Source organism: Euprymna scolopes, chromosome 24 (genome assembly GCF_053919585.1).
Source record: "Euprymna scolopes isolate OS-2025 chromosome 24, ASM5391958v1, whole genome shotgun sequence".
In the NCBI taxonomy this organism is placed as follows: domain Eukaryota; kingdom Metazoa; phylum Mollusca; class Cephalopoda; order Sepiida; family Sepiolidae; genus Euprymna; species Euprymna scolopes.
In genome coordinates, this window is record NC_136505.1 from 39230869 (window position 1) to 39257983 (window position 27115).

The following is a 27115-nucleotide window of genomic DNA, read 5'->3' on the forward strand; positions in this document are numbered from 1 at the left end:
GATTAATATCAAAATTAAATGAATGATTTTGTGCTACAAAACAAGTGCTGTCAAGAATTGTGAATGTCAATGTACTTTAAGGAATAAATTGTAAGATGGTCGCAACATCATGAAATTTGGAATATAGATTTTTGTCATTTGTATGTTATTTCTACTATTGTATAAAAGTCACTTTGTGTGAGTTGCTTCCTCTTAGGTTCCAAAACTCTTTTGCAAATTTCACACAAATTTAATTAATATTTCTGGCAGTGTTCTTAGATATGTTTTTTACCGAAATTTATCCGATAAGTATCAAAAAGAAAAACGATCTTGAAAATATTTCTTCTCTTATAGATAAAAAGAATTTTTACAGGAGAATAAATACCAGTGTAACCTTGACCGGTGTAACATAAAATATTCCCTGTAAAAAAATTTTTTTTTTTTTTTTTTTATCTATAAGAGAAGAAAGACTAGTTTTAAGATCGTTATGCCCAAAAATCAGCTGAGGGGATATGACAAACACGGACAGAATTTGATGAACGACATTATCAATATTATTATTATTTTCTTTTTTTTTTTTTCGAATTCGTCCACTAGGCAAATTATTCCTCATAATATATAATATTCAACAGAGGATGTATGCAATCTGCATAAAATAAAATATTATAGTTAAGTGTATTGTACGACCGGACAACACTGGGCATCTAGCTAGTGTGTGTGTGTATCTATATATATATATATATATATATATATATATATATATATATATATATATATAGAGAGAGAGAGAGAAAGAGAGCAAATAGTTAATAAAACATGTTAAAAAAAACACTTTGAAAAAGAGTTAAAAACATTTAATCTGAAAAGGAAATGCTTAATAAATGGATAGTCCTTAATCCGCAGAGTTTCGAAGAAATACTTTCCTTCTCATCAGAGGGTAGGAATTAGCAAAATGCTGGATCGGATTTTGTATACAAAAGTATTTGATGAAACTGCAAGTAAGTTAAAGATCTTACTTGATAACAAAAAGTGAAGCAGAGGAAATATGGTGAAGAAAAAGGTGATTTCACGTGAATGGATAGTCTGGTGAAAGGTAAAGTATCCAATGACAGTAAAATCCAAAAATGTAAATCCAAGCTGTTTGCATTAGTATATAGTGCCACAATTGCTTTATAGGTACTTGTACAGTTTAATCAAGACATAAAAAAATTAAAATATCGAAAAGTTTAAATTGTACGTATCTGTTATGGAACAAAGTTCTCTGAAAAAAAAATTTTACTTAATTTCATCAAGGGTTTTTTTTTTTTTTTGCTTTTTTTACAGCGAAAAAAAAAACAATTTGTTATGATATCAAGCAAAAGGTTCAATTTTTAGGAATAAAAGCTAGTATTAAAGATGGGGAGGGAGTGTCGGCGCGTTAACTGGAGTTATCTCCCCGTGGCAAGTTCAATCAATTCCATAATGGCTGACTTCAACGCGCTTTCATGTTTTTCCACTGTAAAAACAAAAAAACTACTCGATCAAATTAAGTGAAATTTTTTTCCGGAGATCTTTAGTCCAAAACAGATACGTACGATATAACCTATTTTCGATATTTTCATTTTTTAATGTCTTGATTAAACTGTACAAGTACCACTTCATATAATTATTTACAAAAGATTACAATTTAAGTTCCAAATTGATTCAATTTAGGTTTTAATTGTTTTTTTATTTCTATCTGTTCATATAACAAAGTACATTTGTATGGATCAGCATTGTAAAACTGTTTTGATCTGCTTGATATTCTATTGATTGCATTGATTTCTTTATTCTTTATAGAATTGGGTATTTATAGGACAGATTAAGATGAAGACTGTCAACGTAAATGAAAATGGTGTTATGGAACAAACTGAATTCAAATTTAGCATATTCAGGTTGTCAGTCCACATTATACATTTTGCTACCTTTTTCTTTAATTGTACTGTGGTATGCACACCCTGGATGGGTTTAGTAAGTTACTTTCTTGATCTATACATCCTTGGTTCAAGTAATCTATCCACGGGCTCTGCTGAGATGGCAAACAAGTCCAAATTTTATCTATGAAAATGAGCGACTTGCAGGCTGGAAATTTGGATTCAGATCCTCCTTGATGGAAGTTGCCCAAGTTTTCAGCTGCCAACCAATGCATTTGCACCAATTGAATAGTGAAGACATCATCTCTGATCGGTTCTCTTACTTGACCACAAATGGCATAGCAAAACCACCAAAGATGCGTTTGCACACTACCTCTTGTCCATATTAATGATTTAAAATTATTTGTCTGATTATTTTTATTCGTATTATTTGGATTATTCGAACTACTGTTGTCATCTTGAGTGTTATTTTTAATTTTTGATTTTAATTAATATTGTTAATGTAATCTCAAACTTTCTTCAAGTGTATCTTGTCGAACTCCGCAATCTGCACAGACTTTCAAACTCATCCTTTAATTTAATTCACGGGAGTAGCATGTTTTTGTTCCATCAGTCATGATTGGGTAGAAGTCCTAAGTAATTTGTAACTGTATTTTAAGTGTTGCCCGCATTGAGGATTGAACCTTCAACCTTCACTAAACTTCAACTCCACTTGAACTTCAATTTCACTATTGAATTTTATAGAGTACTATGCCATGTGGTCGAAAGAATACAATCAATCCTCATCTCCAAATTTCAGAAACATTTATTTTGTTTGATATTTTGATTTTTATAAAAATTCTTTTCTTTTTCTAGTTTGTCCTATCATCAAAGAATTCAAGACTTCATCCCAGCAGATTTCTCCAAATTGCTACCCGAAAAACCAACTGTCAACTATAAATATGACAAAGAAGGAGCAGGTATTTCATTTTGTATCATTTCTTAACATGAATTACAAGATATGCACAAACATAAAACGCTAATAAGTTTGTTTTTGTTTTAATAAAAAGATTAAGAAATCTAGCGTTGCCTGGGATAAATAACATGAAAGTTTGTCATTTGTTTTAACTAAAATTTTATTAATTACATATTCAATTTTTTTATTTGGTGCTTGTCCAGACTCCAATTTGAAAAAAAAAATAAAGAAAAGTCCATATCATGTATGTACTTGGGTCAAAAAGAAAATATTGCCCACCAAAAATCATGTAAATTGATCAAATAACTTTATTTTTAAATATGAAAATCAAATTTTATGGCTAAATGACGAAATGCCATTTTGCAATGCCATTGTGAAAAGGCTAAAGGAACAAAGAAAATAACTACAAATAATTCAAACATTTGCAATATTATAAAAAGTTATAAAAGGTAAAATTCGTTCGCTTAAAAATTATTTTCTTTATAAAAATAAAACCACATAAATTTATATGATTTTTGGTATAAGATATTTTCTTCTAGTCATAGGGGGCCCTGGATATGACCTTAAACTATATTTGATGGTGAGGCCCCAACTTGCGGGCTTTGGGGAGTGTGGAGCCACCCTTTAATTGCTATTGCTCCCAGGTTCACTCTGACCCAGAATGGTAGTACCTGTTAGGGTCCCAACTATGGGTTAAATAGAAACCGACTTGAAAACAACAAATATATTCTATTAAAAAAATTTTCTTCAAAATCTTTGAAGTCGGCATTAAATAACCTGAAAAGGGTTGATATGCCGTAAAACAAAAACAACCAACCAATCCAGTCATAGGTACATACATTGTACAGATTTTTTTTTTTATTTGAGAATGAATTTATTTCCAAATCAACACTTCAAAATTGTTAGAAAAAAGTTTCGATGTCTCATAGACCAAGCCTTTTTAATTTTGTTTTACTTTGTTACTTAAATAAAAAAAAAAATTCTTTAAGTGGGAGAAAAAATGTATGTAACCTACTTCGCTCACTCCTCAATTTGTATTTTAAGTAAAATATTTATTTTTCACATAAAATATAATTTAAGAAAATGTTTTTCTTTTGTAGGATCCCTTCCTGGAACCATTGTAGCCCATCAACTTCAAGAGTCTTTGAAGAAAAAATGTAGCCCCCAAGAAGCTTTAGATATTCTGAAAGATTTGCCTAATCCGCTACAAGATGATGAAAGTAAGTTTTAATAATTAAAAAAAAAAAAGATTTTTTTTTTTTTTAAAGAATTAAAGATTTTGCATTCTAAACTATTTCTGTATTATATGTACACATATTTGTGCGTGCATATGTGTTTATATTTATGGAGATCTATATCAAGTTTACTCTTGATTATTATTTAAAAAAAATTTTTTTTGTTATAACGGTATGAATTTTAAAAGGGTTAAAAAAAAATCTCAAAGCCTATTAGAATTTTTTGTTGTTGTTCATAAATAAAATAAAAACAAAATTGTTTGTCATCCTATTAAATTTAATAAAATTTAGATATTTGATATCAGTATGATGCTCTTTTAATTTGGAGATAAAAAAAGATTAAATAAAAAATTTATTTTCAGATAAATTTTTAGAAGGCTAAAATAATGTGAGAATATACTGGGTTTTGAAAGAAAGTTGCAAAAGAGTTTTTTCTTTTTCTTTTTTTTTCTTTTCTTTTTTTTTCTTTTCTTTTTTTTTCTTTTCTTTTTCTTTTCTTTTTTTTCTTTTTTTTCTTTTCTTTTTTTTCTTTTCTTTTTTTTTCTTTTCTTTTTTTTTCTTTTCTTTTTTTTTTCTTTTCTTTTTTTTTCTTTTTTTTTCTTTTTTTTCTTTTCTTTTTTCTTTTCTTTTTTTCTTTTCTTTTTTTCTTCTTTTCTTTTTTTTTCTTTTCTTTTTTTTTTCTTTTCTTTTTTCTTTTCTTTTTTTCTTTTCTTTTTTTCTTCTTTTTTTTTTCTTTTCTTTATTTTTTTCTTTTCTTTTTTCTTTCTTTTCTTTTTTTTTCTTTTCTTTTTTTTTCTTTTTTTTTCTTTTTTTTTTTAAATCTTATGTTTAATTTTTCTCAATCACTAGTATCTTATGGAGGTTTGAAACTTTACGAAATTTTGGATTTATCCCTCTGTCAAATGTTAGTATTTTTTTTTTTTTTTTTAATCTCTTACTCTCTGGTTTATTGGTTTACTGTTTGCATCAACTGTAAGATTTGTTGATGTTGCGTCTGCAGATAACCAAAGTCCAAATGTTGTATAATTAGAAATATTTCTAATATGTTATGTGCATTTTTTAATTATGTTTATTTTTTTACATTTTTTCTTGTTCTTGTGGTTTGATCATGCATGTTCACAATTAATATAGGAAGAAGATGATTGTAGGAAATTGTTCGATAAGGGTTCTCTCCGTTAAAGTTCAGATATCAGTTAGATATATGTGAAATCGATTGTCTGGGTTTGAAATAATGCCTTGATAGCTGAACACTCAAATATTAAATCTCATACTAAAAATGTAAAGTTCTATACAAATATTATGTACATCAGTGTTAAAAAATGTTAAAGTTGCGTTGCCCTCTTATTTTCAGATGAACCAAACCACAACCCTTTAAAAATTGATGTCTTTGTTTCAACCATTTTATTCTTGGGTTCAAAATCCTTCAGTCATTCTTTCTCGGCTGTTGCAAAGTAAGTATATAAGTATTTATTTCATGAATCTCTCCAATTTAAAACACCAGAAACATTCCAGGATCCGTGGTGTAGTGGATTAAGTACTTTTTCTTTTGGAGGAAGTTGTAGGTTCAATTCTCAATGTGGGTGACACTGAAAATACAATTACAAATTACCTGAGATTTTTACCAAGTTATGGCTGATAGAACTAGAGAATGTTACTCCCGTTGATTAAATAAGATTCTGTTCAGATTCCAAAGTTTGACAAGAAAGTTGGAAGTTACTTCGGCTGAAACGTTGTAAAATTGACACAAGATGAGAACACTTATACAATTAATCCTCATCTCTAAAATTAAGAAGCATAACTTGGTTCTAATTAAACTAAATGCTACCCCCCCCATGTCTTCGTCTATGTAAATCCTAAAAACAAAATTTGGAGGATAAAAAAAATAAAATGAATCTACAGAATATTGGATAATTTTAATGCAAATTTAATAAAACATAAGTTAATTTAAGATGTTTTTACTTTGTAAAATATGAAACTGAAATTCCAGTCACATATTTTAATTATACTTCATATAAGTTTACTTTTACGAATGAAACTTTTTTTTTTTTTTTAATACTACAGATTAAAAAAAAAAAAATCTGCTTTATCTATAAAATATGACTATTGGTCTGTGCTAACAAAATTTTTATTTATAATCGATTTCATTGAATTTCATATTTAATCCAATCAACAGTTCTTATTAAAATGATAAAATAAGTCAGATGACTCCTGCACAGTCTTACATCCTAATACTAATTCAAATTACTAGGTGCTAGAATAATTTCTTCAATCTTCAAACCGGTGAAAATGAGGGTACTTTTTTTTTTTTTAGTTGCCTTTGGTAACTTTAAAGAGGAACAAGAAATAAAGAAAAATAAGACAGCCTGGTTTATGTATTTAATAAGATCCATTTTGTACCTGCTGCTATTGGTCAATCAGTTAGTTTTCTGTGCTTAGACACAGTTTGTGAGTTCAAACCTCACCTAAGACATAATTTTATTTTTTGCTCTTAATTTTATGCTAAAATAAAATTAGACATTTAAAATTACAATGCTAAGCAGATTGTTTAGTTTTACTTTTATTTTTTTGAAGGCTTCTTAATTTATGGAATTTAGGATCTTGGGTGAAACCAAGTAGCCCTGCTAGTTTAAAATAAAACTGTTTTACTTTCAAAAATGATACTTTAATTTAATTCTTACATTATAAAAAAAAATTCTGTTTTAGATTAATTTCATTCTCTTCCTTATTTTTATACTAAATTCTAAATTCTTTAAAACACAGCCGTCATACAAATATTAACAATAACGGTATTTTAAATGTTTATCATGTAATATGTACAGATTAGTGATTGGACGATGCCAATATTTTTTCTGATTTTCATTCAATTTTAAACTTCTCGTTCCAATTCTAAAATAGAATTTCAGTTGGGTGTGAGGGTAGGGACCTCATCCACTTAAATATGTTTGACAAACTTTTTTTTGTTTTCTCTTTATGTATTGTATCTAAGATTTTGATACCCATTCTGAGGTTTCCATTTATATTTTATCAATTGTGCCAAGTTTCCTCTTCATCTAATTTACCATTTTCACCCTTGGTATGGTTCAATAACATTTTTAACCTAAATTTGATATTATGATCTTGATTTTAGTTTTACTGATAGTTTCAGTTTTTTTTTTTATTATTTTGTCGTGGATACCAGTAATAGAAAATTAAGTTTTAAAATTTTAATTTAAAAAAACATTTTTGTTATCTGAAATTAGGCTAAAAAAATTTTCCAATTTGAATACAATTCCATTACCGCCAAAAAAAGTTTTGACTTTGATTAATCATCCTAACACTGGTACAAATACATTTTTATTTCCATATTGTGGTTTTGGCTTAGATATATTTCTTTTTGCATTCCTTTTTGTTCAAACATACACTAATGTTAGTTTCTTTTCTTATCTTTAAGCTAATAGGGTTTTTGTTACTTGCAATTGACTTGCTTGAAAACTAGTTAATTGGCAGCAATAATCAAACTCTGAAAAATGTTGTAAAATGTGGTATTTTGTAAAAAAAAAAAAAAAAAAAAAAAAAAAATGCACATAAATGATGATATTTAAATGTTCATTGACTAAATCCTCTTTTTAGGTTTCATTATATATTTAAAACGTTGGTAGACACAGAAGAAGGACAAATTTGCTTATTGAAAACTCTGTATGACTTATGGAAGACACATCAGCAAGTAAGTTCTTTTCAATGTTCAAATACAAAATAGATTTATTGGCACAAAGTGTATTTAGTTTTGGGTGCTTATGCAGAATACTGACCATATTGTTGGTATATAAACCACAGAAAGGTGCTGAAACGCTTAGCCAATGAAGAAACCACAGTATCTGACAGTTTCCTGTTAGACATCATAAATAGTAGCTCCTTATGTCTAGGTCCTGGATATGACCTAAAACTATATCCGATGGTGAGGCCCCACCTTGCGGGCCTTAGGGAGTGTGGAGCCACCCTTTAATTGCTATTGCTCCCGGAGTGGTAGTACCTGTTAGGGTCCCAACTATGGGTTAAATAAAATCTGACTTTAAAAAAAAAAGAAAAAAACTATATATATACTCCATTAAAAATCGTTCCTCAAAATAACTAGATTCGGCATTAAATAACCTGAAAAAGGTTGATATGCCGTAAAACAAAAACAACCAACCAACCTTATGTCCAAGTGGTAATATACCTTGTTTGGAGGTGAAAAAGAGTTGATAAAAAAAAATTGCAAACTGTTATTTGTTTATTAAATTGTTAGATGAAAATACAGAATATTTTTTTTTCTTTTAATAAGCCCCTCCCCCCCTCTCTGCTTCCCTGTTAACAATATTATTGCAGCATAGTCTATAAACTGCAAATACCATTTTTTAAGCATAACGTTTATGGTTCAAACATTGATCAATATTTTTTGGAAAAGTTTTTGTTGAGCACTTTCTAGTGGATTTATGTAATCTGTCCAGAAATGTTGATAATGCTGTTTGTATTCTGCATAAGAACCAGTTTTAGATAATGTGTGTGAGAATGCATGGCAGCTCTGTTAAATGGCAAAATAATGGTGATTATTGAGAATTATATACATATAAGGCGGCAACTTGGAAACGTGAAGTGAGATATTTGTTGTAAGTAATAGAACCCATTACCCAGCAAAAATAACAGAACACCAGAAACTCCTGCTCCAACTCTGAAACTTTTATTATTACCCCCTCCCCTCCCCATTCTTATATTGTATCAATACTAGGTCAAACAATACTTCATAGGCCAGGTAAAAAAATTTTTTTTTTTCTGCTGTATTTGCATGGATTCAGAAAGGGTTGTGAATTTTTATTTTATTTTTTAAAAGTTCCTTGTGTTATTCTAAGTTATTAATGGAAAAAATACCAACCATTTTTTAATATTATCAATTTATAACTAAAGTGAAATAAAGTTTTAAAATTGTTGCTTTTTTTTTTTTTTTTTTTTTTTTTTTTTAATGTCTGGAAACTCTCTTTACTTATTTAGATGTTGGTTGTATTGATTGACAAATTATTGAAGACACAAGTGATTGAATGTTCAGCTGTTGCAAATTGGCTTTTTTCACCAGAGATGAGTCATGAATTTACAAGGTAAGACAATTTTACAAAATATGAATGACATGTTTTCTTTTTAGAATAAAAACATAATTATTTCATTTATATATATATATATAATCTTAAAGACGAACGAGGTGTGTGTTGTACCCTCGAGGATGCAATGAAAATACACGGGTTCATATGAGTAGCAGAAAAACCTCACCCCTTCAATTTAGAGTGTTAGACGCTGGAAAATTTACCACAATTAAGCAATCGTTAAAAGAAAAAAGGGTCCTTGTCCAGAATTCCACCTATATTGAAAAACAAAAATAAAAATCTGTCTGATGTACGTACTCGTGATGAAACGAAAATAGCATATTCCAAAAATCACATAAATTGATCAAGTAGTCTTATTTTTAAATAAGAAAATCAATTTTTATGAGTATCCTGAGAAGCGACTCTGCCATCTTGAAAAATATCACTAGAAACAAAGGGAGATTACTCAGCAATTCATACTAAATTTATTTTGTAATGCTTACTAATTCCCATTAATCGCTTAATGATTTTTTTTTTTTTTTTTAATAAAAACTAAAATAATTGATATGATTTTGGGAATATTTTCGTTTGTCATGCAGATTTTTTGGTGCATCTGTTATCACAGCGAAATTCGCAATCTTGAATTTCAAGTAAAACCAATGATGTCTACTTAATTGTCATGTTGCAGTAATGAACACTTCCAAAAATTTCATAACCAATTAGGTAGGAAAATTAGTTATTAATGAAAACAATTTTCGAAGACAATTAGTGAAACTTGAGTTTTGCTTAAAAAAGGAACTGGAGAGATTGAATTGTAATGATTTTCTGAAAACTTCAACCAATTTAGCAAAAATCAAATTTCGTTTATTTTCTTCAAAAACTGTTTTCAGTAATAATTTTCCATCTTATCATTTTTCATAATTTTTGGATATGTTCATTACTGCGACATAATTACGTAGATACCATTGGTTTCACTTGAAACTCAATATTTCAAATTTTTGAACTTTACTCTAATAACAAAGAAGCACTGATTCTTTATCTTTTTATGTAGGGATAATTCTGGACAAATCCAAATGTAATTGAATGAAGGCAAACAACTCCAAAAGTCTCCACTGCCGCTGAAGAAATTTGTTCAAATTTGGTATTTATTTGCTTCCCCACAAGAGCAAATTAGGCATGAGGCCGTTTTTTAATGTGGAGAGGGGGGGGGCAGCTCTCCAAGAGAGGGGAGGGAAGCTAGTAGTGCGAACCTCTCATGGTAATATAGGGTTGCCCCTACACGGACCAGAAGCTCCTTGTCACAAGGACAATAGTTTTTGATTGCAGTATCTGCCGGATCAGATACTACACTTTGATCTTGGCCAAAAGGCCAAGCCCGTCAAAAAGATGGGAAACTTTTATTCCAAACTCAATGAAATATTTTCTTTACATGATTCTGTAATCGTATGACATTTTATTCCAAAAAAAAAAATCTGTATTTCTTTCTTGGTTTCTTTGATATTTTTCTGACTGTAATTTTGTCATATATTACATTGCACTAATGATCATACGATATTTTTTTTTTATCTCTCGATGCATTGGTGAGGGGAAATTTAACTTCACTTGGACTGGAAATAATGTTAAATTTTAGTGTAAAACTGCAGCTCTTCATACATTTTTATCTTTTTTTATCTCTCCTCTTTTTCTTTACAAAATTTTGAGTGAAAGCTTTTGATATTTGTATAAAGATCTGCTTTCAATTGAATTCTTGGAAAGAAAGATAAACACTATATAGTTTAAAGTTTTGATACATTTCAAGTGTTTCCTTTTTAGCCTTTACAAAACATTATTGGAAAAAAATGATTAAAATATGTAAACCTTTCAGTGCAAACTTTCCAATTTTATTTACAAATTTGGTTTAATCAAGACATTAAAAAATGAAAATATCGAAAAAATAAAGGTCATATGGTACATATCCGTTTTGAACTGGAGAGCTCCGAAAAAAATTTCACTTAATTTGATCAAGTAGTTTTTTTGGTTTGTTTTTGCAGCAGCACATTGAAGGTAACCATCTTTTGATTTTTTTAAAAAAATTTTGTTTGGATTTTTAAAAACGCCACGGAGAGATAACTCAATTTAAAGCACTGACACTCTCTCCCTATCTTTAATGCTAGCTTTTATTCCTAAAAATCGAACCTTTTGCTCGGTATCATAAATTGTTTTTCGCTGTAAAAAAAAAAAAAACAACACTACTTGATTAAGTTAAGTGAAATTTTTTTCGGAGAACTTCATTCCATAATGAATACATACAATTCAAATTTTTCGATATTTTCATTTTTTTAATGTCTTGATTAAACTGTACAAGTACCACAAATTTTTATAATTTTGTTCACAACTTATCAATTGATTTTATTTTTATATGCAGCTTTCACGTTTGGGAAATTATGCACAGCACCATTAAAAAAATGTGTAAACATGTGAGTAAACTGCAGAAAGAAGTGGATGAAGCCCGAGAAAAATTTGAAGCTGCTCAGCATAAGGTAAGTTTAGTATACATTTTTTTTTTTTTTTTCTAATGTTAGTATTATTAGTACAAGATGTATCCCTATTTTGATGTTTGTATGTCTATCATTTCTAAGCAAGCTTGCAAATTGGTGAGTGGCAAAGAGATAGGCAAGATATATTTTTTTTCTTCTCCTACAGGAGTGGGTTGGGTGAATTGTTTATTCTTGAAGTCACAAAAAATCTTGAATGTGATTTGAAGAATATGTTGATTGAAATTAAAATCCCTGTTCTTTTAATGCTTTATTTTTATTTTTTTTTCAAACATGTAACATTTATCTCTGCCATACGACAGGAACTTTACTCAAATTTTAATATAATATAAATGTATTTAATTTTAATTGGCAAAGAATTTCATTTCACACTGATGCTAATTTTTTTCTCAATATTAAGTTAAATAATTTTATACTATTCTTCGGGTTCATGTAATGAAATTATCGCATATTCATATTTTGGTTCCCGATGGTCATCAGAAATGATTGATATTTGGTTTCTCTTTGTTTGCTTTCTAAATTTCTCAAAATATCTGTTGTAGTTTTTCATGAAATTTTACATACAGTTGTGACCATGAATGCTGAAAATTGACTTCAGCCAGGAAAGACCCTGCTTTATCTTCGAAGGGTTAAAAAAATTTTTTTTTTTTTTTTTTTTTTTACCCCCAAATATAAAACTTTTCCTTCATTAGCTTTTGCTCAAAATCCATCATATATGGCATACTCATGTTGGCGCATGTTAAGCAATGTTGAGCTTGGATGGTACCAGATGAATGATGATTTGGGGATATCAGGCGCTGTATATTTAAGAATGATGATGCCTCCCTACATACAAATTAACTTTATTAATATTAGATTGTGGCTGACAACTGCAAATATATTTGAAATTTTTATTTTCAATGTGAGAAACTAGTGCACAATGTATATGTATAGAAGAAAAAAATTTTACTAAAAGTTAATGTGTATGTTTTTTTTGTTTGTTTTTTTTTTTACCATGAAATATTTGTGATTCCCAGTATAAGACCACCCAGGTAATCCAAGTTTGAATCCTGGTCACAGCACCATTTGTGATACCATGTATTTTCTCTCAACGATTATAGATCCCCAACATTTATGTGCCATAGTTGTCTGTTAGTTTTCTTCCATTTTGGCCATGTTGTCTATAACACTGATGACTGCTGAAGACAAAAGTACTATTTTACAAATATACAAAAACAAAACAACGCAGACTCATGATCGAAAAAAAAATTTCGATCTATTATGTATAAGTCTTTTGCGTTCTGGGTGTGTGTATGAGACTGCTGTTGAAGAACCCCCAAACTCTCCATAGTCTCCCACCAGGAAAAATAAAAAATTTCAGTCATCTAAAATTAAATATTTAAGTTTTCCCTTAAAATCCCACAAATGTTTAGTTGTTTGCATGATTCAAAGAATAATGATTGCAGAGGGAGATAACTTGTGCTTTATTTATTTATTTTTTTAATTTGAAATAAAAAAAAAATCTTTTTGCTTCATTATAATTGAATAAAAACCCAAATTTTCTTATTTAAAACTTGTTTGTGACAAAGGCTGCTGATGACATTGAAACTGAAAAGGATGATGATATCCCAACTGCCGAGATGATCGAAAGAATGGTTGAAAAATTAGAAGGTGCTCAAAGTCAACAGAAGAATTTATTCCTTATTATCTTCCAGGTAAGGTTTTCGTTCATTTTGATATTTTGTAAAATGAAAACCTGAAATTCCAAAGATGGAACCGTTTTCTAAAATGATGCCCAAGAAATTGATTGGATTTAACCATTTAGCAGGGAAAGAAAAGAATTTTTAAATAGTCTCTCTGTTTATCTGAGCATTGCTTCAGTTCTCTTAGATTTCTTTTTGTCACGAGATAATAATGCAATTAGCAATTGTAACACTTGCTTTACTATAAATCTTAATTTCAGAAGCTTCTTTTTTTAGAGGATATCCAATGATGAAACTCCAATTTAAAAACTTCACTTGTGGAGTTACCTATTCGTGGCCATTACTCTGACCTAGAATGCTAGAACCTATTAAGATCCCATCTATGGGTTAAATATAAATTATCATTTCAAGAAACTTTCTCGACCACTGATTGTGATGTGTTGGGCACGTCTTAAATATTAGCATAAGTATTGCCTGGAAATGTACAATATTGATTGGCCTGGTGCTACCAGATCAGGCTGCCCTGTGGCTTCCTGAGACGAAATGCATCTACATTGACGTTTTTTGTTTTCTGATCTTTTTTGTAAAACTTAATTATGTTCTGCAAAACCAAAAACAAAAACAACAGCCTTTCTCCCTCCCCTTTTTATTTTATTTTTTCCTACCTTACTCCTGGTTCTGGATATGACTTTAAACTACATCCGATGGTGAGGTCCGGCTTACGGGCTTTGGGGAGTGTGGAGCCACCTCTTAATTGCCATTGCTCCCAGGTCCACCCTGACCCAGAGTGGTAGTACCTGTTAGGGTCCCAACTATGGGTTAAATAGAAACAGATTTTAAAAAGGAAAAGAAACAACAAAAAAAAAAGAAAAACGAAACAAATATATTCTATTAATTTTTTTTTTTTTTTAAATTTTTTTTTCTGTCGGTAGGGCATGAGAACAAACCGACTGCCCCCCTGCAGAGGGTAAAAAATCCCTCAATGGGGCAACCAGTTAGCCATGGGTTGCTATCCGTAATGTCTTAGGGCGTGATCCTGGTGATTGAGTGAACCTAGACCAGGATACATAGAAGTTTAGGCACCGCAACACATTACTTTGGCCCTTACTTCGACTAGATGGGCGGTCGGAGAGGCCCGATTCGGCCAGTCACGCCAAGCCCCACCATATATTGCCCATTCCAAAAACTCACTACTAACACAACACATCCCCCCCTCTCCCACAAATAACCCTACTCCCTAATATATGATGAAAAGCGGTGGCTGAGGGTCAATCGATTAGGTGTGAATATCGATGACGAGGCTGTAAACCCCTCAGGATTGCTACAGATCCCATAGCAATATCAAGAGAGAACAGATAATCATTATGATACCACCAAAGTCGGTTATATCATCATTGTATCCCAGTGGAGGCTGGGCGAATGGGTTTCCCCCCAGGCTCTTCCCAAATAGGACTCCGAGGTGGGTGGGGAACAAAGATGACGAAAAAAAAACAAAATATATGGCTTATTCCTCCCCAAAACCACCCAACCACCCAAAGAGAACCCACTCTGATGTCTCTGACATCAGTAGCTCTGAGGAAGAAACGATAAAACCAAGGAAGTCAACATTCGTAGTAATAGAATCAATAGAGGAAATTCCTTTGAGCAAACTATCACATTTTAAAATTGAAAGAAATCTTAAAACTTTAAAACCAAAGTCTATTAAAAAACAATTTAACGGCAGCCTACTAATAGAAACCCATAACGAAGAACAAACTAAAGAAATATTGAAACTAAAATTATTTGAAAACATCAAAGTCAAATGCTACAGACATCCAACCCTAAATACCTGCAAAGGAGTTGTGAAAAGCCACGAACTTGCACTTTGTCCCTTGGAGGAAATCAAGACAAACTTACAGAAACAGAATGTGTTAGATGTTCGTAGAGTCCAAATAAAAAAAAAAACAGTGAGAAAATCGATACCAGCACATATATACTAACTTTTGATTCCCTCACCAAAGCCAACGAAGTGAAAGTTGGAGAAATTTATATTCCAAATCCCCTCCAATGCTTCAAGTGCCAGAAGTTTGAACACCATCAAGATCGGTGCACACGATTACCAGTGTGTGGAAGATGTGGAGAAAGCGGCCCACACATTGACTGCAGAAAAGATTTCAAGTGTGCCAACTGCCTTGGAAATCATGGCGCTGGCTCTAGATATTGTGAAATATGGAAAAGAGAAAAAGAAGTGACCAAACTAAAACATACAAAGAATATATCCTACCCAGAGGCCAGGAAAATCATTGAAACTAAAACATATGCAGATGCAACTAAAAAAACTACTCCAATCAACAATCAAAATGGTCATATACATGTAACGGATACAACTGACAAGAAAATTAATGTCTTAAGCAAACTAATAAAGGAAATGAAAGAACTATTAGAAGAAATGAGGAAAATGAATAGTGCAATGTCTACAACCAATCCAAGGATAATATTAAGTAAAGACACTACTGAACCACAAAAAGAAACAAAACCACAAACCATTTCTACAAAAACAACCGAACAACCATCAAACACATCACAAGCCAGAAAAGAATCAAAAATCCCCCCAGACAAAAAACAAAAAACAAACAAAAACAGGAAAAGAAAGATCCCGATCTATATCCTGAACAGGGACTCCGACAGAAAATAGATTTGAGGGATTGGAGACGATGGAAGTTGAACACAATTCTGAATGATGAACAAAATATTACAATGGAATATCAGAGGGATAAAAGCAAACCAAAATGAATTCACATTATTAATAACAAATATGAGCCCAGCACTTGTCTGTCTGCAGGAGACCTTTCTGAAAGGAAATAATACCATCAACATAAAACACTACACATCTTACAACTACATAAAGAAAGATACGGACAGTGCTTCTGGAGGCACATCAATACTCGTGAAGAATGAAGTCCCTCAAAGACAAATAAATATAAACACAAACTTGCAAGCAATTGCAGTTTCAGTGACTCTACATAGAACTATAACACTTTGCTCAATCTACATCCCTCCAAAAGATACAATCAACGAAACTGAGATAACTCAATTAATAAAACAACTCCCTAAACCCTTTTTTCTACTAGGAGATCTCAACAGTCACAATGTAATATGGGGAAGTAAAGAAACAAATAAAAAAGGAAAAGAAATAGAAAACATAATAAATAAAAATAATCTATGCCTCCTTAATAATCAAAACTACACCTATATGTACCCAGCAACAGGTACTTTCACCGCCATTGACCTTACCTTATGTGATCCTTCCATATATATGGACTATGATTGGAAAGTACACAATGACACCTGTGGGAGTGATCATTTCCCAATCATCCTGGAAAGTCTAAGTACTAGTACTGAACAAAAAACACCCAAATGGAACCTACATAAAGCGGATTGGGAAGACTTCCAGGAACAGTGCAAAAACCAATTAATTATCGAAAAGAAAGATGAAGATGACCATTTGAACTACTTCATTAAAACACTCACAAACATAGCAAATAATACCAAACCGAAAACAACCAAAACCAACAATCACAACAAACCTTGCTTCACAAAAGAATGCAGAAAAGCCATCAGAGCTCGACGAGCTGCCTTGAGAAAATTCAAAAAGTACCCAACAAGCGAAAATCTGGATTTCTTCAAAAACAACAGAGCAAAAGCCAGACAAATCATAAAGGAATCCAAAAGAACAACATGGAGAAATTATGTATCCAAACTTAATGTGAATACCAAGGCAAAAACAGTTTGGAACATGAGGAAAATAGAAGGAAAGTGTAGTAGTACACCAATATCCCACATCTCTAAAGACAACAAAGTATACACCAATCAAAAAGACATTTCCAATAACCTGGCAGATAATTTATCAAAAATTTCATCATGTGACAGACAGAGAAATTCAAAAAGATTAGAGAAAAGGAAGAGAAGAAGAAAATTCTATTTAAATCACAAAATACCGAAAAATACAACCAACCTCTTACCTTGCCTGAATTAAAAGAATCGATAACCAAATCCTATGACACTGCTACAGGGCCCGATGAAATTCCATATGAAATCCTCAAAAAACTTCCAGAAACCTCAATGAAATACCTACTTGAAATTTTCAATATTATATGGTCCAGTGGAAACGTACCTGAGACCTGGAAAGAGGCCACAATAATACCAATCCCCAAATCTGAAAACTCAAACCTCCAATCCCAATCAAGTAACGTCTCAGATCCATTGAATTTCAGGCCAAAAGCTCTAATAAGTTGCATCTGTAAGACCATGGAAAGGATTATAAACAAAAGACTAATCTGGTTCCTCGAAACAGAGAATCTTATTACAGAATTTCAAACAGGATTCAGGAAAAACCGAAGTTCAATAGACCACATAGTCAGACTTGAAACCTTCATCAGAGAAGCCTTTGTAAGGAAGGAATATTTAACAGCGGTGTTTTTTGACATGGAAAAAGCCTACGATACTGTGTGGAAGTACGGTGTTACAAGGGATCTGAAGGCACTTGGACTAAAAGGCAGAATGCCAATTTTTATTGAAAATTTTTTTAAAAATAGACGGTTCAGAATAAAGGTTGGCACAACTCTTTCAGACTTGAAGGAACAAGAGAATGGAGTACCTCAAGGGAGTATACTGTCAGTGACCCTGTTCAGTATCTGAATTAACAACATTGTAAAAAAACCTTAACCCTGAGGTAGATTGCTCCCTATATGTGGATGACTTCCTAATATGCTGTAGATCTAGATATATATCTATAATAGAAAGGAAGCTTCAATTGTGCTTAAACAAAATAATGAGATGGACAGAAGAGAATGGATTTAGATTCTCCAAAAGAAAAATGAAATGCATGCATTTCTGCAAATTAAAGAACATGCATAATGATCCTGTCCTAACCATGGAAGGAACGCCCATACCCGTTACTGACCAGTACAAATTCTTAGGGATTTTATTTGACAAAAAGTTAACATTCATCCCACACATAAACTATCTGAAAAAAAATGTAACAAAGCTGTAAATCTTTTGAGAATGGTAGCACATACCGATTGGGGTGCAGACAGGGAAACACTCCTTAAACTTTACAGAGCACTAGTTCGCTCAAAGCTAGACTACGGTTGTTTCATATATGGATCAACCCGAACATCATATATAAAAAGCCTAGACCCTATTCACCATACTGGCCTAAGATTGGCCCTAGGAGCATACAGAACCTCCCCCGTGAACAGTCTATACACGGAAGCACATGAACCCCCATTAGATCTAAGGCGAGAAAAGTTAGCCCTTCAATATTTACTCAAACTGAAGTCTTGCCCAAACAACCCTGCATACCAATGTACCTTCTATCCTAAATATGAAGAACTCTTCAACATGAGAGGAAAAACTATCAAAACTTTCGGGCTCCGAATAAAGGAAAGCATTGAAAAATCGAAAATTCCAATCTCCAGCATTCACAACTTCATACTACCTAAAACACCCCCATGGACCATGAAACAAGTAGAAATAAAACTGAACCTAAACAAAAAGTCCAAATCTACCACAAACCCTATTGAATACCACGACAAACTTCAACATTTAAAATTACGATATTCAGACTACACCTTTATCTACACAGACGGGTCTAAAAGCAACAATCACACTGGATGTGCAGCAACGTACCATAAAACCACAATGAAGAGAAATCTTCAAAATGAAGCATCTATATTCACTGCAGAGACTATAGCTATCGATCTAGCACTCAACATAATTTCAGAGGAAACCACCAAAAACTTCATCATTCTCACAGATTCTCTATCAGTCCTATTATCTATACAAAATCAAAAACAAGAAAATCCATTAACAACAAAATTAATAGAAAAAAATCAATATCCTTTCAATCACTAAAAACATTATTCTTGTCTGGATCCCCAGCCATGTGGGGATCAAAGGCAATGACAGGGCAGATACAGCTGCAAAAAAATCTTCTCACCTTCCAACTGACAATTTAAGATTCCATGTACTGATCTTAGACCCCAGATAAAAGCATACATACAGGAAAAATGGCAACTGCGGTGGAGTCAGCAAGAGGGCAGCAAATTATACTCAATCAAACCTAAACTTAAGGTACGATGTCCGGTCATCAAGAGATCACGCCGAGAAGATGTGATACTGACTCGGCTGCGCATAGGACACACCAACTTTACTCATTCTTATATACTAAATGGAGAATCGGCGCCAGAGTGCATCCCATGCCAGGAGACACTCACAGTAAAACATATCCTAGTTGGGGGTGATGACCTCGCCCCAACTAGAAAATTATATTATACAGAAAGCAATATGGAGGACCTTTTTGAAAAGGTCAACTCAACAAATATTCTAGCATACCTAAGGAAAGTAAATTTATATAAGAAAATTTAAGGAAATTTAAAGTCACCCAAATATACACATCCATGTATAAATACAACATTTAATTTCTTAGTTCGATTTTATAAAAAAAGGGAGGAAAGGCTGAAAAAGTCCCCCCCCCCTCCCCAATAAAAAATAGTTTTTAAAAAAAAAAAAAGGACTCCGGCATTAAATGACCACATAGGTTGATATGCCGTAAAACCAATCAATCAATCAATCAATATTGATTGGGTATGATCTTTGAAATTAGCTTTCATCCTATACAGAAAGTGGATAGTTTAATGAGGTGATGTGTGGAAAGATTTGAAGTTGGATTTCAGTTGCTACAAAAATGGGCAATTTTAACAATAGCAAGCAAAACAAAAACAGATTGCAGAAGAAAAAGATAGTCGACAAATCAATTTTTTGAATATGTTTGTCGTTTTAAGCAAAAACATTACATACTTAATTGTCATGCTGAAAAGAGTAATATATCCAAAAATTATGAAAATTTATTAAATAGAAAGTTATTTAGTTAAAAGTAAATTTTACGGAAAATTGGGTAAAATTGCATCTTTCTTGGACGTTATAAAGTAGACAATAAGAGTCTACACACACCTGGAATGAATATTTTAGATTACTTGTTTATGGCTGCAATATTTATTGATGCATTTAAAAAATCGATTTGTCAACTGTATCTTAACAAGGACCATAAAAATATACAACAAATGTTACCAAAGGCAAGATAAGTTACTCTTCTACCTACCCAAATAAGTTTTTGTTTTTAACTTACTTTTACTCCCCCCCCCAATAGTTTTCACTCATTTCAGTTAGAATGGGGGGGGGGTAGCCATAATGATGGCCCTTGATAATTGCTCAAAAATCAAAAATAATATTGTCTGAAACACCTCCAATGTTACCAATCATGCAAGTATGTAATGTTAAAATCTTAGTGGCGAAATATTGTAAAATTCTGATTAATAAGTGCATACCCATTAGTTGAATAAAATATGGTTTAAATCATTGTTTCTTTATGCATGTTTTGTACCAGTTATCCATGATGAAGATTTTCCAGAGAACATCTCTCATTGAGTTTTATGATGGACTAGTCCAAATGAATAAATGCAGAAGTTTATTTTCCATCTATCCTGACTATATTAACATTAAAACAGGTTATACTTGTTTAATCCTGATGCATTAGATTTTGTAACATTATATACATAGTAATCTGCAAATACTCCGTTTTAGGTATTCCTAATTAGAATGTTTTTAAACAGTTCCTAATAAGTTAATATTTTATAATTTCCCAGCTATCACCTCCATTTCAAAGCGGTATGATAGTATCTGTGTATGGCACAATCACGTTGACACACTGGTCTTGCCAGATCACCAAAGTTAAGCAACATTGAGCCTGGCTAGTACCAGATGGGTGACCATTTGGGAAAGTTAGGCGCTGTATGTACTTTCTGGGAAACTTGGGTGTGGAGCCAGCATCCTCACCCCCCAAAAAAAGAATTCCTCACTACCAAAGCATCTACAAAGTCGTGGATGGCCTATGCCCCTCCAGACGCTCAAGGCTATGGATGGATGGTAGTATCTCTTGGCATGATACCATCCTATCAGGCACCTCTTCCTTTATAGGAAGTGTAGTATATGTTCATTCTTCATGATATCATATTTCTTTTTATCATTACCATTTCCTTTTTAGAAGGAAAGGAAGAATCCTTCTAGGCTTTATTTCTTCTTTTGAAGGGATAGTGTAGTATATTTTCATTTATCATGATAAACTCCTCCTAGGCATTACCTCTTTAGGAGGTGGGGGCAGTCTAGTATGTTTCTTATGATACCATTCACCCACGATTCCTTTTTCTTAAAGGGGGTATATATTATTCTGTTATATCCTCCCAGGCATTGCTCCCAGGTCCACTTTGACCCGGAGTGGTAGTACCTGTTAGGGTCCCAACTATGGGTTAAATAGAATCTGACTTCAAAAAACAAATATACTCCATTAAAAATCGTTCCTCAAAATAACTAGATTCGGCATTAAATAACCTGAAAAAGGTTGATATGCCGTAAAACAAAAACAACCAACCAACCAGCTCCTCCTTTGAGAGGGCAGGTAATGTTCGTTTGTTGTCATATCATCCTCTCAATCATTAGCTTTGTATTGGGAGGGAGGGGGGGGTCAGTGTATAAATTTGTTCACGATTATATCATTTGTGTTCAAGTCTAAAGTAAATAAGTTCTTGATGAGCCGTTCCATATAAGTTATTAAATTTACCAAATTTTCATTACTAATGATTACTATATTGACCAATTTCTACTGTACACTCTTTAACCCTTATCCTTGAGTGGCCTCTGGGCCTTGATAATGTGGTGATGCCTTTGTAAAAAAAAAAAAAAAAAAATTCTCCCAACCTAGCAAAGTATGCGACTGAAAAGTATATATTTGTGAGTTAAGAATATAATTGTTTTTTACGTAAAACAAAAAAAATATTTAAACAATTGACAAAAAAACATTTTTTTTATTTCTCCAGCGCTTTATCATCATGTTAACCGAACATTTTGGTCGATGTGAGACTGAAGGTATTGAATGGAATACCACTCGTTATAAGTGGGTCATCGATCGGCTTCAAGAAGTATTTTTGATGGTGAGTTAACATCTTGGTGTTCTTGCACAACTAGTTTTTGTTTTACAAGTTGATAGATAGCTTTGCATTTTATTATATATATATATATATATATATATATATATATATATATAAAATAAAATAAGTACTCATACTTACAACAAATATGGCAATTAAATCGGCCAGTTCCTGCCCAAAGTGAAGACAGTTATTCGGAAGTTGGAAAGGATTAAAAACAGATGACTTTACTTGTCTAGTAATTCTGTTTAATTAAATGTGCTTAAGAGAAAAAATGCTGCCTACACACACACACACACACACACATGCATACACATATAAAATATATATATATATATATATATATATATATATATATATATATATATATATATATATATATACACTAGCATGGGTGCCCGGGTGTTTGGAGGTGTATGCTGAGCAAAAAAGAACAAAAAAAAATGGTCAATTTTTTAACTATGACCCCTTAACATTTATTGTTTTGGGCTCAAATCAAGTTATTAAGTTAGACCCATGTCCAAGAAACCTGTATCTAAAATTTCAAGTGTTTAAACCCAAAATTGTCGGAGGAGTTTGGTAGAGTTCTCAAAGGTCAAATGGTGGAACTTTTACCCCTTAACAGCCAAATTTCTGACCGAAAACCGATCATAGATTTTCCCAAATCTCAGTACCCTGTATATAAAATTTCGAGTCTATAGACTAAAAATTGACAGAGTTATTGCGTAGGGAAATGTACACAGACACACACACACAGACACTTTCACTTATATATATATATAAGAAATAAAAATTACAATAAGTTTACCAAGGTAATCAAAGTGGTAAACTTAAAATATATTATAAATATTAAAGAGTTAATATTTACAAGTAAAGTAATCTCAACCAGATGTAAAAGCTCAATAAAACCGAAAAGGAAATAGAGCTTATAATATGAACAAATGATTAATAAAACATGTTAAAAGACATCTTGAAAAAGAGTTAAAAACATATTTAATTTTAAAAAGGAAGCGCAAGATAAGTGGATAGTCCTTAATCCGCGGAGTTTCGAAGAAATACTCTCCTTCTCATCAGAGGGCAGGAATTAGCAAAATGCGGGATCGGATTTTGCATGTAAAAGTATTTAGTGAAACTACAAGTCACAGATCTTACTTGGTTAAAAAAAAGGGCGAGGTAAGGGGAGTAGGAGGTAAAAGAAAAATGATAAAAAGATTTCACATGAATGGATAGTCCGGTGAAGGGTAAAAAATCCAAGAATGGTAAAATCCAAACACGGTAGAATTAAAAATTTCCAATCCAACAGGTAAGTTCCAAATGGTCCAAAATGATCCAAAAGGCAGAATTCCTTGGAAAAAAATCACAAATCGAATGAGTTCCAAATCATTAAAAGAAAAGTTTAAATGTGCACAGACCATTTACATGACATGTTTTTTTCATACATCAAAGTAAAATTCCAATGTTTAAACTATGCAATAAAAAAAAGTATAAAAAAAAAAAATTTATTCACAAAAAGATGTTTTTTTTTTTAAATGGTAAAGTAACTGCTGTGTATGTATGTATGTATATATATATTTTTTCAATGTAAGATTATGTATCATTATTTCCATAAACATTGTAACTTACACAAATCGTATTTGTGACTTTAATTGTTTGTATGAACTATGACATTGATTGTGGGAATGCTGCTAAAGCACTATATAACTTATCTTTTCCCTGTGCATACTGAACGACATTGTTTTGCGATATCATCCATTTTAAACAGATAGGGCATGGGGGGTGACTTTCTACAGTTGATAACATGAAATGTTAAAAAAAAGACGAGAATAACCATTCAATGTATGATGTCAACCATTAAACTAGAGAAACAGAAAAGGGGGAAAAGATCTTTCATGACATTTCATCTAGACGAACAGTCATCCAAACTTTTGTAGTTTTGCATGACTTATCTAGTCAGTCGTTGCAAATTTAATTTCTTCACTAATTATTTAGTGAAGATATTTTATGTGTAGTACATTAACTATAGCATCAGTCATGTACAAAGTCAAGATTCAGAACTGTTCATGTTAAGATAAATTCAACTATTAATTCAACACATTCACAGGAAAAGGGGGATTTGCTTTATATAAAACAGGACCTTTTTCTGGGTGAGGCCTGGCCATTGGCTAATGAAAATATTAACCTGCAGGTAGGAATAAAAATTAATCTGATTAGTTAAATAGCTAAACTAAACGCTACATATATATATATATATATATATATATATATATATATATATATATATATATATATATATATAAATAAAACACAAGTTAACAGATTCCATGCATTTAAGCTTGACTTTTCCCTACAGAGACGAAATGTAGAAGATTCTGTATTGCTTAATTGCTATATATTTTCAAACTATATATGCACACACATATCAACTGCAGCTTCAAACTGATGTGCCTGGGCAACGTCTATATGAGATGTAGAGAATTCAATTGGAGGAGCTGATTCAACTGACTGATACAGCAATAACTAACACACACACACATTTTCTTACTGTAAATATTTTAGTTTTGGGCTTTTAACCACACACATAGAAATGAATGCCCTTTATATATAAACTAGCAGGATTACCTGTTTTTCTATCGCTTTGAATCTTCCCCCCCCCTCTCTTTCTTTTACCCTCCTCCCCCTCTCTCTCTAACCCTTCCTCACTTTGTATCTGTTTAACCCCCTCCTCTTTTTTCACCCTTTCTTTCACCCTCCCCCACAGCCAGTTTCCTCTCTAACTGGACACACACACAGTAATGTGTTGGTAATGTCTTTCCAAATACAGTAGAACCCTGAGATATGGTGGTCTCAGGATAGTTTTTTCAGGTTACGATGTGGAATACAATAATTTTTTTTCCCCCACCTTACGGTGGTTTTTATAATATTTGATTATATACACGTGTCTTATATACTGTACTGTATTTTGTTACTAATTTTTAATGCTGTATCCCGGGGTTCTACTGGATGTACATAATGATTGAAAAATTGATTAATGTAACCTAGCTTAGTTGATTAAAAATGTTTTCTAAATTTTAGATATATTAATGGATCGTTATTTAGTAGTTTTTGATGTTTAACTGGACATACAAACAATTGCCCTTTAGATATAGACTAGCCTGGGTACCCATACGAAAACCACAAGCAAACAGGCGTGAAGGCAGAATAGTGGGAATTTTTAGCGTGTAAAAGTCATTCAAAGTATTTACGACCTCCTTTCGTAAATCATACATTTTATAATCTAGGGAGTATATAAAAGGTTCTAAAAATGAGTACCCCCCCCCCTCCCGGAAGCCTTTGGCGGGCATATGAAAAAAAATGCACACACACAAACCCATTTTCATATATAATAGATTACTTAATATTTTGCTAGTTTTAAAAAAAAATAACAACTTTTCATTGCTGTATTTATGTTGTTTTTTTTTTTTTTATTTTATTTTCCAGCATCATGAACTGGTATTCAAATACATCAGCACTCTGGAGACATTAGTATTTACGAGTGACATCGATGTCCACATCTTGGAAGTTTTCCAACAATTCTGCGCCTTGCGAGCTTGAAGAAAGAAACATTTCATCCTTTTATCATTTTTTAATTTCTCTGTTGAGATTGTACAATATTTGGAGAAAAAAAAAAAAAAAAAGAATTCAGCATTGTATATTTGTTTGCCATTAAAACAAACACCCATTCTCTATTCCTACCAGCATTGTCTCAACAATTACATCCTATACAGATATTTCAATCTTTTTATTCTTGGAGGCAGCATGGAAAATGCTAACCTGTTACCAGTCCTCTTTTTATTTTTAACAGTTATAAGAATTCTGTAAAGTGTTTTATATTCAAAGAAACAATATATTAATATATATATATATATATATATATATATAAGTATATTATATATTGATGATATATTTTAATTTTAACCAAATTAGATTTGAGTGAAATTCTTTAGAAAAAAGAAATTCTATAAATTTTTATTAAACTGTATAGCATGCAATGGTAAAAATGTCATGTTTGCCATATTAGGATGTTATATAATCAAAAGCCCTGTTCATGAAACTGGGGCTTCTTTAATGTAAGTTTTTAAAGATGTGCATTTGTTTTGCATATTCATTGGTTATTTTTTTTTTAAGAATTAAGACAAATTAAATTGTTTCTATTTCTATGTTTTGACTGATATGATGCTTTCTTCAGGTGCATTCTTAATTTGTTTTTATTTTTGTATTTAAGTATTCGAAAAATATTCTGAAAAATCTTTTTTTTTTTTCTTTTTTTTTTTTAATTAATAAATGCTTCTGACATAAGCGGTAGTCTGCAGTGTGGCATAAATATTCTTAAAAACTGAGTAAAAATATATAAGTAATTGGTTCTTGTTCAGAATTCCCTGTTCTCATAAAAAAAAACTTCACTTAATTTGATTAAGTTTTTTAAAAATTTTTATTTATTTTAAGAGAAAAATCAAATGTTAATTAGATTGATCATTTCCCGCCATCTTGCCTATTTCACGGAGGAGGCAGGAGATGCCAAAGGAGATGACTCCAATCACCACTTAAAGTTTGTCAAAAGGTGACAATTTTTTAATTTTTTTTTTACATGGGAGTCACCACTTATCAAGGCCCGGAAGCCACTTGGGAATAAGGGTTATTGCGTGTACAGTAGTCAATGGGATAATATTGTAGTAATCGTTATTTTGC

The 27115-nt window shown here is 31.6% G+C and overlaps 1 protein-coding gene across 1 annotated transcript in view; it reads left to right on the top strand.

Moving 5' to 3' along the window:
• Positions 1-26067, top strand: part of LOC145246663 (nuclear cap-binding protein subunit 1-like) — a 64812-nt gene extending 38745 nt beyond the window's left edge. Inside the window, exons 16-24 of the mRNA XM_080108374.1 lie at positions 2727-2830; positions 3927-4046; positions 5413-5512; positions 7671-7764; positions 9066-9169; positions 11556-11670; positions 13254-13379; positions 22280-22393; positions 25868-26067. Of these exons, the coding sequence (XP_079964500.1) occupies positions 2727-2830; positions 3927-4046; positions 5413-5512; positions 7671-7764; positions 9066-9169; positions 11556-11670; positions 13254-13379; positions 22280-22393; positions 25868-25981 (991 nt within the window). The 3' untranslated portion in view covers positions 25982-26067. The remainder of the gene's footprint in view (positions 1-2726; positions 2831-3926; positions 4047-5412; positions 5513-7670; positions 7765-9065; positions 9170-11555; positions 11671-13253; positions 13380-22279; positions 22394-25867) is intronic.
• The last annotated feature ends 1048 nt before the right edge of the window (positions 26068-27115 follow it).